Source organism: Phalangium opilio, unplaced genomic scaffold (assembly GCF_054372755.1).
Source record: "Phalangium opilio isolate 3A_F unplaced genomic scaffold, DU_Popi_V2 ptg000217l_1, whole genome shotgun sequence".
Taxonomy (NCBI): domain Eukaryota; kingdom Metazoa; phylum Arthropoda; class Arachnida; order Opiliones; family Phalangiidae; genus Phalangium; species Phalangium opilio.
Window position 1 is genome coordinate 7,474,687 of NW_028324218.1, and position 21,829 is coordinate 7,496,515.

General features: G+C 36.5%; 1 protein-coding gene across 1 annotated transcript in view; it reads left to right on the plus strand.

Annotated features, from left to right (window-relative positions):
- LOC149616003 (TWiK family of potassium channels protein 7-like) overlaps positions 1–20,458 on the plus strand; it is a 282,602-nt gene extending 262,144 nt beyond the window's left edge. The window contains exon 2 of the mRNA XM_089856411.1: positions 17,356–20,458. Within this exon, the coding sequence (XP_089712537.1) occupies positions 17,356–18,086 (731 nt within the window). The 3' untranslated portion in view covers positions 18,087–20,458. The remainder of the gene's footprint in view (positions 1–17,355) is intronic.
- Positions 20,459–21,829: the final 1,371 nt, after the last annotated feature.

The window sequence follows — 21,829 nt, forward strand, 5'->3', positions numbered from 1 at the left end:
CAAACAGGGTCTGCGTCCCCAAAAACACGCGATAAGCGGGCACCAGTCGGAAGAGCACCAGATCTGGCCAAAAAAAGATAGCTACTCGAGATGGAGTTCGAATAAAATTGCTCAAGAGCCGGCCGCTCCTTCAAAGCGTAACGAGTCAGGCTCGCATGCCGACTAAGCTCCATTCGCCACCGTTCCTGCGAAGATTCGACCACCACCCGATCTATAACCCTGTACCAATCCCGCAGGGAGTCAACGTCGCGCCTTGACACACCGGCTCGTGTAGGCGTTCCACGCGCTGTAACCACGACGTCTTACGGGGCATCGCGCGGATGTAAAGGTAGACGCGCTTAGCAAGGCGTGGGTCGTCCATATACCAAAGCCTCCCCAGAAAACGCAGCTTACTCTTAGCCTCCCTCTCCTCGAAGGTCGACCAAGCCATTTCCCCCTTAACTGCCGCATGGGCAGTCAAACAATTACCACCTAAAGCAGCCTTTCCAACAGAGAACTGAGCCTGATCGAGACGGCGAAATGTCGTGGCACTCAGACACAGCACCTCATTCGCATAAGTAAGGGCCGGAACCGCCACAGCCTCCCACAGCGTCCGCATGACACTATATTTGTTGTACGAGTGATAGCCCTTGTGCTTAATGGCGCCAGCCAAGCGATTTGCTTTCGCAGCCATGTAGGTATCCTGGCTCCCCAGAAATGGCATCCTGTAGAAATGTTTACTCTGCCGAACGTCAGAGCTAAAGATAAAACTTGAGGTAATGAGTAAATCTTTGAGCTATAAAACTATTATTATTTATGGGAAAACAATGTAACAAGGGCACCCGGAGTTACCCGTCAGCCCGTCTTGACACTATTTATTAGTTTTCGTACCGCCATTTTTCAAGATGGCGGCAAATCTTGCCCCAAAAGCTTACCATAAAGCCCGTCTATAGGTTATAGGGAACCAGTATGCAAAATATTAAAGAAATCTCTTGAAATGCACAGAAGTTATTCTATAAAGTTTGTTTTTTACTTTTCTGGCCGCCATTTTTCAAGATGGATTCGGATTAATCAAATCTTTCTTCGAGAGTACCTACTACAAAAAATCTTAAAAATTAAACCTACTTGCTTAGACATTGATAGACTTATGGCTATATTTACGCCAAAATTCTATTTATTAAGCTGTATTACAGTTCGGTATGTAATGAACAAGGAACACATACAGCTTATTGGAATCATTGTGCACCCATAAATGCCATATTTAATTCTACGGCAGAGTACTATTTGTTACGCCTCATAATTCTTACTTCTTTTTAAACGTAATTTCTTTGGCACTTCAGTAACATAATTAAATTAGTCACTGCCTTGCGTACTTTGTTGGCCTAGTGCGTATAGACTAAGAGCAGAACTGGAAACACAGAACTGTACTAGAGAGGGAGGTAGAGAGTGAGAGACCCAATTTAATGATAATGCAAGGATTTATCGTTTTGGAGTTTCAAAAAGGAGAGTAAGGCCTTACGTTATCCGAATACATATATCGGGAAATCGTTGGGGAATGCATCCGTCGACCGGGAGAGCGATTGCGAAAGCAGTAACAAATCGCGCAAATTTGGGTACGAAAGGGAAAATATTGAAATGTTCATTTTTAATTTATGCCTTGCCTTTTGGGTGAGCAAACAACCAAAGGTCGGCCTCATCATAGAGAATATACAGTAGAGAAGTGGAGACAGTTGTTGAATTAAATTTTTTGGAGCTACTTCCGGCACTCTGTTTCTTGGTAGACACATGGTTAGCTTTGTCTGAATATTACTCCCTGCATTCATAGAGGCATACGTTTTAAAGATATGTTCCATAATTATGACACTACCTATACTTGGTAATGCTAGAGACTTACAGCTCGAGCTAATTCAAGCGAGAACGACGCCAGAATCGACTACACTCGGTTAAATTGCAGTCCATTTAATCCTATTTATTCTGAACTAAGCCTAAATTTGACAGCGATTCACCAGGCCTTCCTTGCTTTACCTCCAATCTATGACCTACCTCGCTTTACCTCCAATCTATGATCTACCTCGCTTTACCTCCAATCTATGACCTACCTTGCTTTACCTCCAATCTATGACCTACCTCTCTTTACCTCCAATCTATGACCTACCTCGCTTTACCTCCAATCTATGACCTACCTCGCTTTACCTCCAATCTATGACCTACCTCGCTTTACCTCCAATCTATGATCTACCTCGCTTTACCTCCAATCTATGATCTACCTCGCTTTACCTCCAATCTATGATCTACCTCGCTTTACCTCCAATCTATGACCTACCTCGCTTTACCTCCAATCTATGACCTACCTCGCTTTACCTCCAATCTATGACCTACCTCGCTTTACCTCCAATCTATGACCTACCTCGCTTTACCTCCAATCTATGACCTACCTCGCTTTACCTCCAATCTATGACCTACCTCGCTTTACCTCCAATCTATGACCTACCTCGCTTTACCTCCAATCTATGACCTACCTCGCTTTACCTCCAATCTATGATCTACCTCGCTTTACCTCCAATCTATGATCTACCTCGCTTTACCTCCAATCTATGACCTACCTCGCTTTACCTCCAATCTATGACCTACCTCGCTTTACCTCCAATCTATGACCTACCTCGCTTTACCTCCAATCTATGACCTCCCTCACTCACTTCAAAATTACAAGCTCCAGTTTGTAACCATTAACCAATGACAAACTTATGGAACATATCTTATGACGGTAAAGCAGACGACAGTTTTCAACTAATAATAACAGAAGCCAATCAGCCAATGGGGAAAACCGGAAGTGAATAATAAAAACTTAACGACGTATTCATTTATGCATTGGTTATGGCTAAACTGTCTACTCCTCCACTGTATATCCCCTATAGCGTCACGTATACTTGCTGCACCCGTTTGGGGGGATGGGGTGCAGCAATTGCAGGAATTTATTGGGTATTTTCTCTTTTTGTTTCTTCTTTTCTGCAAGCGTTACGGAGAGCGTTATTTCCCTCATCTTTCTCTTTGACTGGAACCATATGCTACATTTATGAATAACTTTTCAGATAAGAGACTCTCTCAGACTCCGATTCGAAACGGTTGCTCTAGAGTGTAGTAGATTTAGTGTGTATAAATAAATTCATCATTTTTGCTTTTGCTTTTTATTTTTTTGCCTACAAGTCAAACAGCAAAAGAATTTGGGTTGTTTATATATCATTGAAGTCTAAATTGACTGAAGCAAGAAAATATTCGGATTTTTTCTGGATTGAAAAAAAATATTGAATGTTTGGCATTAAAATGCTAGTTTTAATGTCAAGGTCTAAAATATAGTTTGTGAAGCTGTTTGAACTTATGTTGCAAACGTAAATTAGCTGATTTAGTTGTTAGAATTTTTAATAATTGATATTTGGGTTGTGTTGGCAGTATTTGTCATTTTGGATTGGGTTATTTTAGTATTCAAAAGTCTTGGCTCAAAAATCACCAAATATTCGTTTCGTTTTAAGTCGTCTGCTCTCACGTCGGAAGAGCCTCTTATGTCACCGGTACAGTCTTGTTACCTGCAAGGTATTAAGAACTATAGAGGAGCTTTTACCATCCACAAAAATAACCCTCTTTTTAAATGTTAATTTCTCTCCATGAATAGTAAGCCTAGTTTTCGAAAAGTTTGAAAGTTTTGGATGTTTAATGTAGAATTCAGTTTGAACAAATAATAACAATTAATTTGTTTATTATTAATACTTATTTTAATGAATATATATTGAATGTGTATTTATGCAATTGGTAAACGTTAAACTAGAAAATTTTGTATTTCAAAAGTTTCGATATTTTTATAAATGGTAACATAGAATTTATGATGTAATTCATCTCTATTTCATTCTACCCCCACTGAATGTAATTTAATATTTAATTATACAAAATCCCTCAGAAATATTACAAATATACCATGTTTCCCATAACATCTAGTTCGGACTTTATTCCAAAAAAATTAATTTATCGTTGTAACTTGAATAGCGAGTGAAGTAAATTGTGCATATTTTTTAAATACGATAATATCTTGAGTAAATATATCAATTGGTGTTCATTCGTGGCACGTTGCTGTCAAGCCTGTTTCCATCAGATTTTATGATTTCGTACGCTGTAATTTGCCCATAAGTTTGAAACCGACTTTTTGTTTCATTATGCATGATTTTTCTAACAAATACTCCCAGGAATACATCCAGATAATAAGAATAATTGTTATCCCATATATATCCCATGTTAATTTCTATGCAGATATTGTGGGCCGGGCTTGAGAACTTACTATTCGTCACGCCTCATAATTCTGATGGTGTCCTTCTAACTGTATTTTCATTGGTTAGCAGAAACGAGGTGCAAGGGGCAGTGAAATAGATTATAAATTCGCGAGGTAAAATTCGTCATACATAATGATTAGTTTAACTCCTCCCACAATATCCGCCTAGATACGTTGAGTGAAAATGGCAGGTTACACAATGATTCCAATTATCTGTATGCATTCCTGTTACTGTAACGCACGGTAATTCGCTAGTTCGAACGCAGTTTTGTTTCTATAGACGCGTATATCTAAAGTTATATTGAGCGGAATGTAATGAAAATTCTATTGGGATTTCATATTTTTCCCGTATTGGAATTAGGGCAGGCTAGAGAAAGATACCTTTTAGATGGGAAAAACCATTTTTCCCTTTCTGACAATATACCTCGTTTTCAATCTTAGAATATTCGTAAACTCATAATAAAAATACTGCCTTCTTATACACTTTTTAGAGTGCAATGGCGTATACGCTTTTAGCTTCTACGCCTCCTTTAAATCCTGCAGGGTTCCGTCTAGACGTAAACAAGTCAGCGAGACTGTAAAGCTAGTTTTGCAGGAGAATAAGAAACGTTGCTCGCAAATTGAAACGAAGGAAATAGAAAGATATACGCTCATATTTTATAACTTTTCAGTTGCCCCCTTCGGAAGCATCCGTCGACGAATGGTCGGTTCTTCCCTTTCAAACTTTGTATTGGCCGGAGCCTACCTACAAATCGTTCACAATACAATTGAATACGAGAAAGATAAAAAATAGCGACAGTTTGGTCTGAATAACATGCAACGCGTCCGTCTTATGAATGAAGCTCAGTTTGGTATTCCTTGAATTTGGGTAGATTTAGAAAGGAATCGTGTATTTTTTCCCCATAGACCAAAACCTGCACCTTGGTAGACCTCGTGTCTACCAACATTGATTCCTGTTAGTTACGTATTGCTTTTTATATCTGAATCAAGTCCAGGGTTGTGGCTAGATCACTTAATAGGCCTTTACATAAAATCCGTATGTTGCCGGGGGAAAAAGCAGAGACGAAGGCTATTCTTCCCTCCCGCGAAAAGAAAATGTTGCCGGGGGAAAAAGCAGAGATGAAGGGCGTTCGTACCCTCCCGCGAAATAATTTATAGAAAGGCCTATTACCCTTAGCTGCCACCATGATACTATTAAATGCGCTAACTCCTTGCAAAAAGAAGTTTTTGCATGGCAATATGATTCCTGATCGTTGGCTAGTTATTCAATTTCATTCTACAGCCCCTTAAAGATAGTGTTAAAACCCAATTTAATAGATTACTCAATTAGTTCGATTATTCGATCGTTAGTTCGATTATCCGATCGTTAGTTCGATTATTCGATCGTTAGTTCGATTATCCGATCGTTAGTTCGATTATCCCATCGTTAGTTCGATTATCCCATCGTTGGTTCGATTATCCGATCGTTAGTTCGATTATCCGATCGTGTGATTATGCGATCGTGTGTTCGATTATCCGAACGTTTGTTCGATCATCAGATCATTTGTGCGATTATTAAATCATTTCTTAAATTTTACGATCATTTCTTGGATTTTAAGATCATTTTTTCGATTTTACGATCATTTCTTCGATTTTACGATCATTTCTTCGATATCACGATCATTTCTTCGATATTACGATAATGTTTTCGTTATTACGATCATTTCTTTGATTTTACTATAATTTAATTGATTATACGATCATTTGTGCTATTATCAGATCATTTCTTTGATTTTACGATAATTTAATGGATTACACGATCATTTGTGCTATTATCCGATCATTTGCACGATTACACGATAATTTCTTCGATCATACAAACAATCGTTCGAGTAAACGATAATTTCTGCGATTGTACGAACATTCGTTAAATTAAACGATCATTTATTTAATTATACCATCATTTTTCCTTGATCCGATAAAATAACCCCATTTTGAATTAGAGAGATCGTTCCGTAATATTTCTTTATGCCATATTTTGTAACTGGGATTTATTTTTAAGAGTGAAAATGACCTTGAAAAATTGGTTTAACCTTGGACTACCTTCTCCTCATTCTTTTTTATATTCGGTCAAAGCTAGCACGACCAACCCCTTTTGATATCGAGGTGAAGATAAAAAAGAAAGGCATCTACAAACCAGTAAAGAATTCAGTAGAATAAGAAGGAAAAAACTCCAGGCGCGTTATTCTCGAAATCGATTTAGAAGAATTTCCTATTCTTGGATAGCGTAGGAATAAAAAAAAAATAAGTCAAAAGGAAGACTGTTGGCATAGTTATAAGAAATAAACTAAAAATCTTCAAAAGTTATGTCCCTTGGCCCCTTGGCATAAAACTTATCGTAAGTTGCGTCTGCTCATATTAAACAGTTTGTTCAACTTCCTAAGTTTTATGGAGCATCAGATGTCACTGCAAAGTTTATTGGAGCGCTTGATTATGTCAGATAAGATCTCACTGTATGGACGTAACATGGAAAATGTTTTTGTCACGTTCTGGTTTGCTTCAGTTGGTTAAAAACAACAGTTCAGTTGGTTTTATCCACTCAAATCTGACATGCTGTCTATATGTTTGTTAGTAATAGACCTTTTTTAAAAGTTGGAGTGAAAGAGTTTTGTGTTTGACCACCTTGTTTTCTTGAGACTAAACATTGATTAGTATGTGGACCACAAAGACGATAGATGTGGCTTCAAACATTAAGTATTTTTGTGGACTGGTAACGATGTAGTCCACAAGGAGGTTAGATGTGGCTTCAAACATTAAGGACTGGTAACTTTGTAGCCCTACTAAAAATACACGTCTTTGGATCCACATACCGTCGGGATGTATCAAGCAGATGACATTGCGAACCCCATTTTGAAATGGATATTTTATTGGGATGATTCAAGTTTAATTTTGATAGTTATTTGAAGCCGGAATATAATTTCTTGGTAATTTCAAGGCCGATTGAAATGTTATTCTCAATATTATTTGAGCTAATTACGTTGAATGTTTTGGTGCAGTCAGAACTTTGATAATTGCTCCACTTAAAAAATTATTAAACTAAAATTAAGTCAAGTCAAGTGAAATTAGAAGGCAGACATTCAAATCATTCCCGAAAGCCACCTTATATTTGAATTTAAACAAAGTGCTAAGTTTAGTAGAGAATGCTGCCATCTATTAACAAGTTAAGTGATCAATTCCTTACAAGTTAGGATTGATTAGATGCTTTAAGAGAGATTTGGAGGGAGAGGAAAATTGTGAAAGCGTTACCGTCCAGTCATGCGCAGTAGGGTCTAAGAGATTTCATACTTTCAAGGCCAAATATTAGGTCGTCTACGGGTTCAATTTGTCCTTGAAATTCGAAAAACAAGACTGCATCCGTTTCAGACAATAACCCTCTGCCTCAGGCGAGTAAGAACGTACGTGAAAAGGCTCGAGCTCCTAATCCCTCTTAAAACATCTAATATCCCTGGGTTGATTCAGGTTCGTTACATATTTACAATATCCATGGGTAATGGTAGGGCGTCCCTGGTTGTAGTCTGGAAGCGTGATTCGAAGCAATCCGCGCGTGCTATGTAAGGGAAAAAAGTAGCGTAAAGCGTTAGGCCTTTGCTTCTCTCTTTATTCCTTTTTAAGAAGGACTTCTCCCTTCCTCAATCCTTGAAACATTCACCGAAATACAACAACATTCACGCAACGGTCACCGCGTCCCCCCCCCCCGATTTCGGTAGAAAGAACTTTGCTATGCAAAATCAGAATAAAAGAGACTTCAAAGAGATTCAATTGGATTTCCAAAAGAGGATGTCGTATAGAAACGCCCTGGCAAACGGAATAACAGTTTGCATAGTTTACTCCTTACTAGAAACGCAATGGTCTAGCGAGTTAGGGTTAAAGCTAGATCAAGGCTTAAGCTTGGCTTGGATTGGCCGAATAACCGAAAGAGAAAAAACCCGAGTTTTTATATTATGTTAGGACAAGGAGGATATATATCAACGGATATGGATTCCAAATTTTAAAATTTAATAAATTGAGATATAAATTTCCCCTTCTTCAAAGTTGACCCTGGACGATCAAACGGTTAGTTTTTATTCTATTTCCTAGCAGATACAATATTAAATTCAATCATGCAGGGAGAAGTAGAAAAGGAGAAGATTTGTACATCTTAGCTTCTACAAAGAGAGAATGGAAAACTTGTTTATCGCCTATCACGTGGCTTGCGGCATCAGAGTTCCTGCTAAAACTTGCACTACTAACTGCCCTCTCGTGAGAGTCTTGATAAGAGAAAAAGCGTCCGTTGGCTGTAGTACAAAACTTTTGTTTTGAAAATAGTACACATTTTTGATGGAGAAAGAGCGAAAGGGAGAAAAACTCAAACTGTAAGCCACGTGACAACGAGGGTTAGTGTCACGTGGCCCAGTATAGAGCCCCTCTCTCCAACACGTAGCGGAAAGTTTAAATTATCTTATTGGCTCACTTAAACTACGTTCTGTTGACGTTGCTGACGGGGACGGCGAAAAGTACGTAATTCCTTTTTACCTCTGTCGCTATCACCCGTCTCTTATTTCATACCCTTCCGTTAGGGACTTTGACGCGCGCCCAGATTACTCTATTCTCCATTCCTACTTCTAAAATTAAATCTATCCCTGATGACATCAATACGAAGTAGCATACATACAGTGTTACCCTTTGATAAAAATACTTTTAGCTTGAAATCACGATCTTCTTTCGCTTATTTAACAACATTGTAGCTTTCACTAAGGGTATAGTTTTCTCTTATTTATTTTTTGCATTGGCAGGCAGCGTAGCTCTTTTTGTAGCCCAAAGCTACTAAGAGAAAAAAATAAGATAGAAGCAAAACGGAACGGTAAGAAAAAGAAAATTCGATTTTCAGTATCTTTTTTTCTTCAGGGATGAAAGTAGGGAGGGTTTTTCTGTTTTCGAATAGCGCCGAACGAGCCATAGTTTAATATAATCCATAAGGACAAATTGGAAATCAGGCGAAATTTATATTTGTTATTATATTTTTAACTGAAGATAAAATAGCAATGGTGATGGCTGTATGAGCTAATGAGGCTGATATTAGTAAAACCATAAGTTCATAAGATATGTTCCATAAGTTTGTCAATTGTTACAAACTGGAGCTTGTCTTGAAGTGGCGTAGGTGAAACGTCACAGAAGAAGATGCCCGATTCCCAATTCACTGATAGCTCTAAGAAAATTCATGCATGTCCAGTAGAGCTCTATTTGATGGAAGACAAACTTGGTATAAGCCTTATCCCTACATAACACATTACTGCATGTAAGCCTACAATTTATATTATGGTTATGGAGTACCTATGAATATCGCTCCAGACTACAGGACACTACAGTTCATTAATACAACCAAGGAGCGATATCTAGTTTACTAGGGAGAAGGCACAAGATGCCTAAGTATTCGCGCGCCATAGTCCCAGTCCCCCTTTCAAAATACAAGGGGGGACGTAAAAGAGGCCGGGCTATTTCGCCTCTTCTCAGAATACGCAATTTTCGTCATTCACGTTGCCCTGACGTGAGTTTTCAAGAGCCAATGAGATGCTGGTTGTAATTTACAGGTTGCCATTAAACTCCGGACCTACGTTTGGACTGGAGATAAAGCTAGAAATGTAGCAAATTTACACCTTCTCCCTAGTGAACTAGATATCGGTACTTGATACAAAAAAATCTCCAAGTAAATCCCCTTTAATTCATTTAAATCTAACTCTTTAGACGTCATGGTAAGAAATTGTCGTGTAATATATTTGGCGTAGCTCGCTCAAAACTACGTTAATACAACCCAAGCATTCTCAATCGTAAAGATCCTCTCCTTTTAAGTCTTAAGGCGTTGTGGTAAGACATGCATTGTCGTGAAACGTGCCATGAAATATTTTTCGTCGATGGTTGAACAGCTCTGTTCGTATAGAGATATAGGCCGAGTGTAGACCCTGAGTAGCTGAACGTCCACAGGGATTTCGACTAACGAAGGTGACGCTGAAAGAAATACCGTTTTCTTTTCCTCGCCGCTTCTTCCTGGTTCTTCCTCCGCTTTCCCCAAAGTCTTTAGCACGCACATACAGCCCCCACCATCATTCTAGTGTGCACTGTGCACTTCAGAGTAGGATGATAGTGTAGAAATTACTGCTACTAGTTGTTACGGACAAAATGTATTAACTTCTTTTTAAAGAATTATTTCCTAGTTCTTTATAAAGTAATTGGTGTTGGTTGGTGGAAAGGTGAAGTAAATAATTACCTGTGTGAAATATCTGCATGAGGTTTGATTATTTTTCTTTAAACATTATTTAGAACTTTAATTTCAGTAAATTGACACTAAATTACAAAGCCAAAATGTTATGGGTCTTATCAGGCTAGGGGTTCGACTTCGTCCCAATCTGGAGATGAACTGAACTAAGAAACTTTTTAAACCTTAACCATTCTTTCCCTAGTGTTACGATATCAATCATGGAGTTTGGTAAATCAAATTCAAAAATTGAAGTATTGTTATGCATTAAAAACCATCTAACAAATCATCAACTTTAAAGCAATTCTCGGCTGTGGTTTAGTTTAAACAAATGCCGCTAGATGCTCCCATAATCGAGGGGCGTAGTTACCCGGCAATCCATTCATTTAGCAAGGTATAATTTGTGCTTAGAAGATCAGCCAGAATGTAAGGGGTGCCACATTTGCTTTAAAATAATATTTGCAAATTCATTGATAAACATTTTAATAATATCTGCAACCTCGATGGCATTTTACTAAAGCTCATGTAGCAAAAAAAGTTGCACTATTGAGTAATACTTGAAATCGTAGACCAATATGATTGGTGCACTATACTTAAACTATTATTGTTCTGAGTTCCAATGCACGACCAAATAAAAAAAAACCGAACGCTTCCCTAACTTCCGCTCTCTTCTTGTCCTGAAGTGACGTATACAATCCTGTCCCATAGTGCACTGGCTCACGTACGGGGAGTGTAAGACGTATCCCTTAGCAATCGCTTGATTTTTTTTTATTCCTGGTCCCTTTCAAGTCCTTCGACCTATAAGGTCTTCCCTGGGCAAAGTTCTACCTAACCTAAAACACTTAATTGTCTCAAAGATTAGCGCCGGTTATTCTATAAGATTCCCAATGGATGATATTCCCTGGTTAGATCTCTTGTTAAGAGTACTTGCTTCATTGCTAAGCGCCCCCTCTGTACTATAACCTAACCTTTAATGCTACTACAAGTACTGTAACTAAAGTCTATATCTTCGAAACAAAACCACCCGCATCTAACCTTTCTTTCTTTAATGAAAGACTGGTCTACTCTATATAATCAAAATAGTGACTGAATCTAATTACTTGGCGAGTGAATCGTCATGTTAAAGTTTTTAGTTACTGTGAATTTGGGGAAATTTTTCTTTCAGTACAAAGTTTTTGACTTGATTCGAAATATGATTTCGTGGCTGTTCTTGCCTTATTATATTATGGTTTTTTTATAAGACTGAAATATACAGGGTTCTTCTGATAAGTTTGTGACTGAATCTAATTACTTGGCGAGTGAATCGTCATGTTAAAGTTTTTAGTTACTGTGAATTTGGGGAAATTTTTCTTTCAGTACAAAGTTTTTGACTTGATTCGAAATATGATTTAGTGGCTGTTCTTGCCTTATTATATTATGGTTTTTTTATAAGACTGAAATATACAGGGTGCTTCTGATAAGTTTGTGACTGAATCTAATTACTTGGCGAGTGAATCGTCATGTTAAAGTTTTTAGTTACTGTGAATTTGGGGAAATTTTTCTTTCAGTACAAAGTTTTTGACTTGATTCGAAATATGATTTAGTGGCTGTTCTTGCCTTATTATATTATGGTTTTTTTATAAGACTGAAATATACAGGGTGCTTCTGATAAGTTTGTGACTGAATCTAATTACTTGGCGAGTGAATCGTCATGTTAAAGTTTTTAGTTACTGTGAACCAACAGAAGTTTTTCTTTCAGTTAAAAGTTTTGGCTTGCTTCGAAGTATGATTTAGAGGCTGTTCTTGCCTTATTATATTATGGTTTTTTTTTATAAGACTGAAATATGCAAGGTGTTTCTGATAAGTCTGCCATAAATTAAATTGACTGTTCCTTGGGTCAGACTGAGTGAAAAGTGCCATAGAATATGGAGTCTAAAACATTTAGTTTTGGAGGTACGGGCCCCCAAACATTGATTGTCCCCTAAAACAAGGAAATTGTCTCACATGAGGAGTAAGAAATATCAGCCTGACCATCTTGTTTAGACAATTTCAATACTCTTCAATATAAGAACGTTAATGAGCCTTTATCTAGCAGAAATATACGTTTAAAGATAATTTTAAATATTTCAAAGCACTGTTCAAAGTGTAACACAAAGTGTGGACTTTTTTAACAAAATCTTTAAATAAGGATTTTAACTTGGTAGGAATGAAAGAAATATTAACTTCAAACCCTTTGTGATGTTACAATTTGAACTACCAGCATGCTTCTACTAGATGAAGGCTCATAACTATTCTTAGACGGGAGGCTATTGAAAATGTCTAAACAAGATGGGCTGGCTGATATCTTGTACTCTCCATGTGTGCCTATTTCCATATTTTAGGAGCCATTGTTTTGTGGGCCCGTTCCTTCGAAACTAAGTGTTTTAGACCCCATGTTCTTCAAAACTTTTCAACCTAAATCAACCAGACGATACTACATCCCCTCTCCCAATGAAAAGGGTCTATTTCAGTTAAACTACATCGAAATTAATTTTAAATTTATTTTATTTAAACTGTATAAACATCGCCATTGAAAATAGAATTGAATAAACGAACCAAAAAGAAATAAATCCTTGGAACTTTAACCGTAGCAAACAAAAATCTATCTTTATCCCACAAAACAAAATAGTAAAAGAAGAAAACCTCTAAATTTCCTTATCTTATAATACGAATAGGGAAATCACCTTTTCGAAATACGAAATAGCTTACTCTTTATTCAAAGCTCGCTTCATTCCTAAGCCTCGGCCTCGCATCTCTTTCGTACCTACAGTTCGAAGAGAACGATCTTAAAGTGCAAAACCAAGTTTTTTTTCGCCGCTTTTGCTCTGTCTCTTAATGTTTAACATGGGATTTCTTTACTGATGTCTGCCCGTGAGGCATTTTGTTTAGGCTGCTTTCGTCCTGCCTCCACTGGTCTCCAACGCGGAACTAATACCGCCTCCACTGTCCTGGGAGAGATGGGGAAAGGCGTTGGTGGATCGGGGCACAACGGAAGGAAACGCTGCCCTCCGAAGAACCTAGTCTTAGATTCTTCCCATGCTTATTATTCTAAACTCGCGCCAAGGCTTAGCTTCGCCGATGTCTTCGTCTAAAATCCGCACAGTTTATTTCCAGCCCCAAAAGTTAGCGTTGAAGCATGGTTCATTCACGATCTTGTTGTAGAATCAGAAATTTGGGTAAGTAATACCAGGGAAATAGATTTAATTTTAGAAGTAGGAATGGAGAACGGTTAGTATTTACCTCAGTCCGACTCATAGCCCAGCATAGAGTCCCTCCCTCTAACACGTAACGAAAAGTTTAAATTATCTTATTAGCTCACTTAAACTACGTTTGGATGACGTTGCTAACGGGGACGGCGAAAAATAAGTAATTCCTGTTTTACCTCTGTCACTATGACCCGCCTCTTCTTTCATACCCCTCCGTCCCGTGGAAGGGGGTCCGGGACTTTGACGCGCGCCCACATTACTCTGTTCTCCATTCCTACTTCTAAAATTAAATCTATCCCTGGTAATACCATCTACTTGTGCATCAAGAAGTTTAAAATTTATACGAATCTATGCGCTACCATCAAGAATACATATTCCCTAATGCATCATCGCCATGTTGGCAAGCATTTAACGTAACGACAGAGTGTGTAACGGATGAACCCAGGGAATCCTAAGATAGATATGATATAATCTGTCCATTAAATAACACTATTTAAACCAAGTTAGGCTTAGGTATTTGAAAAGCATGGGCTTTACCCTGGACTGGCGCTAACTTTTGGGTCTGAAGATTGTTAGAAGCTATTTTGGGAATTCTGCAAAAGCGAGAAATAGACGCTGTGGAAATACTAATGCGATGTTGGCACGGTATACATCGTTGCATTCTTAACTTACACCGAATTTGCCAGTGGAAAATCGCTGTCTCTATGGGGATTAATACAGTTTTTGAGACTGTAACGGCGTATATATTCTAACGGAGTTTAGAATTGGCTGTTTGCGTTACTGTTGTATAAGGAATTCCAGAGCAAGTGTACGGCAACGTTCCATTTCTTTGAATGGCTTGAAAGCGTGTAACATAGACGTTAATGTCTATAATTAAAGCGATATACGCGTGTGTGTACAATGATATGGTTCTAAAGTTTGTAATATTTGCCTTAGTACTCAAAAGCTTAGGAGTACGCTTTTGAATGTTTAATTTTCGTATGCATGAAAACGCGGGAATTCGATATAATATTAGCCGAATTTAACCCTAAAACAAATATTATCTTATAGTTTAGATTCATATCGGTAAACATTGTTAAGTTGTATCAAAATTCTACCTTTTTTATGTTGAACATAGAAGTAAACTAAATCAAAGTAAGCTTCTATTTCAATGTCTTTTAAAAGTCAAAGATGTGTTGTGTCTTTAATGTCTGGTGCAGTTATAGCCCCCTTGTGTTAAATCTTACTACACACTATTCGTTATTACTATTGTGAAATCGAGAACTTTTTTTGCTCTATCACAATATGCATTTTAATTTCACAAAAAGGTTTAAAATCATCCAATTACAATCCTTCATTCACTACGTTGAACTTTGACCTGCGATGAGTTAATGTACCAATGTACTCATTTTGAAGGTCATTAATTGCCCTATTACAATATGCAATTAAATTTCACTAAAAGGTTTAGCAACACTTGATCACAGTCCTTTATTGAAATTGCTACATTCACTGCGTTGAACTTTGACCTGTGATGAGTTAATGTACCAATTGTGAAGTCATTAGTCTCATTTTGAAGGTCTTTGAAGGTCTTTAAATGCCCTAACACGATATGCTATTTAATCTCAGAAAAAGGTACAACAACACCTAATCACAATCCTTCATTCAAATTGTAGCATTCACTACGTTGAACTTTGACCTGTGATGAGTTAATGTACCAATTTTGAAGTCATTAGTCTCATTTAGTAGGTCTTTAATAGCTCTATCAGGATATGCACTCTAATTTCACAGAAAGCTTTAACAACACTCAATCAAAATTCTTTTTTCAAACGGTAATATTCACTGCATTGAACTTTGACCTGGGATGAGTTAAGGTACTCCAGTGAGGATTTGGATGGCTGAAGGCTTACTCGCATTTTGAAAGATGGATAAAATGAAGGAGAGAGTAATTGGAAAAGTCACAATCGATTGAAAGCTGACACTTACGCCCATTTTGTAAAATGGCGTGTGCAGCCATCACTTTTTCGCGCCCCCCTAGTGCTGCAGTATCTCCATTTCTTACCATTGCGAATGCCAAAGTCTATTCCCTGGGCCTTTCCCCCTACGCAGACTCTTCCAATTTTTCCTGAATCTTTTACCAGGAACAAGAATACATTCAATATAACATTGAATATTAAACTTAATTTTTTTTACATTTAAGTTGGATTTAGAAGTAGTTATATTTTTAATAATTTTCTAGACTGTGGTGTAGCGTGATTAACTTAACACTAGTAAATTATAAAAAGTAGTACTTAGAAATTTCCGACTTGCCTTAAATTCTTACTACAAGTTACGGTCACTTTTCTCCTGAGTGGCTGGTAGATTTAAAATGGTTATTAGTGAAATAAAATCTCCATACCTATAACGTTGGCATCCTTATAACAAGTTACGGTCAATTTGCTCACATGTTAAGCTAGAAGCTCCTGAATGGCTGGTAGATTTAAAATACTTATTAGTGAAATAAAATCTCCATACCTATAACGTTGGCTCTGTAACTCCATCAGCGCGCTCGAAGTCTTCCCAGCATCCTCGGCGTTTCTGTAGGGTCATACGATTCAGGCGCCCCCTGTGTCTTAATAATTGAACTGTGAAAACTGTTTCCAAATATGACGCTACATGGCAGTACTTGTGACGCCTCTACCGAAAAGCAAGGTACTCTGGGAGACTTCAACTCCAATACTCCATTATATTCTCAAGGAGTGTTGCAATTTATTCATCTTCGAGATCTTTACTAGGCGATTTTATTTTCTTATATATCAAAGCTTACGTGTTTTGCAAAGGCTTAAAAAATTCCTTTATGGCCTTTTAAAGCTATCGAACGTTTATTCGGATATCAGAGTTCCCTCAGAAAAACGGAGCAAACGTCTACTTGCAGCGTTTATATTTTTTCTTTTCGCTATTAAGTATTCTATTAGGTATAGTAATACCTCTTTTTTGTAAAGTGCTAAGCCTAAAAAAAGGCCTCAAAAAGGGTGTTAGGGATTATAGTAAGAGTTATAATGCCTGTCTCGAACTCGTAAATGGTTTAAGATTTGCAGTTTGAAAAACTTCAAAATTCGCAGTTTAAGTAAAACGTTTTTCAATGCAATATATTTGATATTGAATGGCTGATGTTATTATGGGGGACAGTTTCATTAAGCTATTTAGGAGGGGAGTTTATTCTGTAGAGTATATTTGTTTTTTATGGAAAGATTTAGCCATTCTAAGTTTGAATTTTAATATATTATGTAGCTTAGAGCAATAATCTACATCTTTATAAGTGAAAGTACGGACTGACTGTTAATAAATGTTCAGTGCAAACCACTTCACCTACGAAGATAAAATTTCGCAAGGAAGTTACTCTTAAGTTGTAGGTACTATTAAAGAAATATTTTTTCAATACACGGCCATCTTTGAAAACAGCTTCGGGTAAAAACTCAACTGGATATACCCATAAGGTCTTCAGCATGTGTATTTATTTATGTTTGCACGAATTTGCACGATGCATGATATCAATATGAAAAATGACAGTGTTTTTGACATTGTACATTTTATCTTTCATGAATGATCCAAAGGTTATGGCAACATCGCGCCAAGGACTGATTGGGGTAAAGTTGTAACAATCATCTACGCAATCGTCGGCATTCCGCTGATGCTTCTCTACCTAACCAATATCGGCGACATCCTGGCCAAGGCCTTCCGTTACGTTTACGGGCGCGTGTGCACCTGCAAGACCAGCGATCCGTACCGGCGCCGACGACACGCCGAGAATTACCGCGTCCACCACATTGTCGCCCACAATTCGCCGAACCGGCATCACCCGCACCACCATAACCCGCACCAAAACGCCCTGGAACCGGGAATCCAGGACAAACTGCACATGCCCCCCGAAGAGGACGTGCAAATAGAGACGATACCGGACGACATGCGAGACGACTTGGACTACGAAAAGCCTCGCGTCTCAGTGCCTATAACACTGTGTTTAATAATATTGGTTGGCTATATTTCGGGAGGGGCTGTGCTGTTCTCGTTATGGGAAGGTTGGGGTTACTTGGACGGCTCTTATTTTTGCTTCGTGACGTTAAGCACGATCGGCTTCGGCGATCTCGTCCCCGGAGATTCCGTCGTCAACGATACGGGCTCTCAAGAGAAACTCGTCATTTGCTCACTGTATTTACTCGTCGGAATGGCCTTAATAGCGATGTGCTTTAACTTGATGCAAGAAGAAGTCATTCACAAAGTGCGTAACTGTGGCAGAAGAATAGGTATAATTAAAGACCCCGAAGATGACGAAGATTTGGGTTGAAATCCTTAACCCTAAAATCCAATTTTACGGATACGGATAAGCCGATGAAACCGACTCTTCCTAACTCACACACACATACACACTCACAAAACAAAAACGGACAGACAGACAAACAAACCAATGAAGAAGAAAAACGAGTACGTCATCAATAGGGAAACAGCCTCCGCCACGTGACGGTGGTGGCGTCATTATTAAGTACGTACGTAACTACTACAATCGCCATCTTGTTAAAATATACCTACATTCTACTATTAAAAAAAAAATAATAATAAATAAAATCAACCGAAAGTCTATCCATGATGAAAAAACGTGCGCTACCCGGTGCGCGCTGTTTCCCTGAAATTATACATATATAAATAAACACCGGTACGTTAAGAGCGCCCTCTTTTAGGCTTCCCCTCGAAATTACGACGACGTAATCGTATCAAAACGTATTATGCCCATGCGCAAAGGGCAGTGTTATTTTTACCATCTATAATAATTTATTTAAGAAATAAAATAAAAAAATTAAATTTAAAATAAAAAATACCTTTTAATGCCTTTACGGTACGTATGGAGAGTGGTTAAATTTTTTGTATAAATAAATTAAATGAACTGAACTGATTGAACTAGTGTGAAAAACTATTATTAAATAAATAAATATACAATCGACACACTTATTAAATATAATTAAATTCAATTATTACGTTTATTTCCCAAAAATTATTTTATTTTTAAGAAAACAAAAAAACTTTAAATTTAAATATAGTTCGTAAATTATAGGTATTTAAAATTATAACGTCTTTAATTTTAAAAACTAAAATTCCCCCTAGTGGCAAAAAAAACTATCAAAAATAAAATCAAGATGTATTATGTAAGAATGTTAAAACGCCCTCAATATACAAGGTGCTCAACTTTATGACGAAACAATTAATACGTTGGCATGTTAGTCATTTGATATTTATGAGTTTTGTTTAATTCCACCGTCGAAATATACGCGGTCGTTGTTAAGGAAGGTTTTTATATATATCATATAATTATATAAGAAATTTTAATTAGGTTTTTCAATTATTACGGACGGTTGTGTGGAATATTTGGTGGAGGATTTTGATTCTCAATTATTAAAGATTAAACAGATTTTATTGGTTAATTAAAAACAACCATTCAATAATCCAATTGAAGGATTTTTCAGAAAATACCCTAATCGGTGCAGAGCCATATTTAATTCGAAAATCGAAAATTTCACCGAAAATGTTTTAAATTAAATTGATTTGCGGATGTGTTATTAATTGGAACATTGTTAAAAGAGGACATTTATTCACTTTAAAAGTAATTTTTTTAAAGTTGAATTGAAGTCCCCTTTAAAAGCTGGGACATTATCTTTCATATTTGATAATTTATTTTTAATTGAAATTTCTTTCGTATGAAGAATATCTTTTTAATATGATATGTAATGTCCCAATCAATAATTGATTGCCAGAACCGTCAAATATGGCCACAGCCAGCCAGGTAGATCAAACTAATACTTTTGCGCTTCCCACTGGCGAAAAAGTAAAAATATTCTGAAAAACAATTTCTGTGTTTTAATCTAACCAAAATTTCTCCACCAATATACAACTAAACAACGCTAATTAGTGATATATTACGGATTAAAGGAAATTAAAATAAAAAGAAAATTAATAATAATAATTTTGATTATTACGTTACGTTTAAGTATATACGCCAAAAACAATTATTTATATTTGTTTTTAAAAATTAAAAAAAAATAAAAACGTTAAATACAAATTTCCTACAAAACTAACGAAAATACGTCCGGGCCACAATTATATAAAATATATGTATGTAAAAAAACACACCAAAAACAAACAATTTTTTAATAAAAAAAATTAATAGAATTTTCAAAAACATTTGGGGAAAATTTTAAGATGGACCCGTTTAGTGATTGTGTTTTAAGAAAAACCAAACCAAAATAAACAAACAAACACTCGTCTAGCAATCTACGAAAAGTGGTGACGTCATGACGGAAATTATGAATTGATAATTATACAAAAACAAAAAAAAAATAAAAAATTCCTTGACAATTTAGAGTTAACCGACCGTAACTACAAAATTAATATGGGGGAAAAATACGTAAAACTGTTAAGAAATTTAATTAAAAAATGAATTAATGATAAGTAAACGTTATATGAATATGATGAGAATGTTATTTAATTGAAAATACAAAAAAAATACAATGTTTGAAAGCGAGAAAAGAAGATAAATAATTATTTAATCTTGTCTGTTTAAAAACAAAATCGTCGTTGTCCTAAAAAAAAAGATAATAATAATGAGGTTATATCGCAATTTTATGATTTTCAAAAATAAATAAAATATGGAAATAATTCTTTTTAATATACACATGTGTTTATTTGCAGGGAAAAGAGTATAATAGAGCTATCAATTATCCGCAAATTAAATTAAATAACGTATAGTGGGTAATGGATAGGGATTTATAATTCAGGGTTTAATTTCGTTTATTTTATTATTTTATCTAGGTTCCCCTAAATTGGAATTTGCAAGTGTTTTCTATTTACAACTCAGATTAAAGGTGAGTGAGTAGCCTCGGAATATTTCAGAAAAAATATACGTCAACGCTACAGGGTTACTTTGAAGGCAAAGGTAGGTCGTTCTTAAGAGTAGGTTTAAGAAGTCCAATTCTAACTTTATGATTAACCCCTAAATAGGCATAATTCCGTTGAATTTGAAATTTGAAAAACAAATTGCTCCTAAATAATAATTTCCAGAGCAGTTTTAACATTTCTCTAAGCTGACTTACCGAGCATGACATAAGTTTATAAGATATGTTCCATAAGTATTACACTAACTATACTTCGTAATACTAGAGACTTCCGGAGAGGTACTTTGAGAACGACGAGAGAATTGAATACACGCGTTTTGCAGTCCATCTTCCCATTGAAACTGTACTAGAACGTTTATAGCGCCTCACCGCAGGCGTCGCTTTACGAGAATCTATGACGTTTCACCCACGTCACTTACACTTCTTGACAAGCTCTCAGTAATCAGTGACAAACTTATGGAACATATCTTATGAACTTACGCTATTAATAAATATTACAGAAATGCGTATATGCCAATATTATACCGTACTCCCATTTTTTAAGCATTCTAGCAATAATCTTCTTCTAATCTAGCAAGATTTCATAATAAAATGCAATACACACTTTATGTAAAAATCAAAATAACTTTACAGTGACGGGCAGCTAGCTGATGACAAAACCGGTTTCTATTACCAAAAATACGCAATCTTTCTAGATACGCTTCATAATCAACTTCTTTTTCTTTACTGGCTTTAATAATCTACCGAATAATATTTATAAACCATTATACTGTATATTTGAAACTTGAATGTATCGCCTGACATATCTAGTAAGACCTTGAGTAGTCGAGCTTTGTTGATTGAAAGTTAAAACGTATCGCCCAAGAGTACCGGTTGAGATTAGAGTTCTGTTGAAAAATATAGGAGCATCAAACTGAATTTATTTTACAAGGATAAACAACGACTAAAGACGTTTTATTAGAAAGTTGCCTTCGCGATTCGAAAGTTATCACGGATTCACGGTAAACCTTTTATTTTCAAATAATCAGAATTATAAGGTGATACAGATAGTTCTGAAGCCCGGCCCACAACTTCTATGAAATTTTGATGTCCGTGCCACTGTTTTCGAGTAATGATTTGAATGTTTCAGAAATGACTAATAAATTAA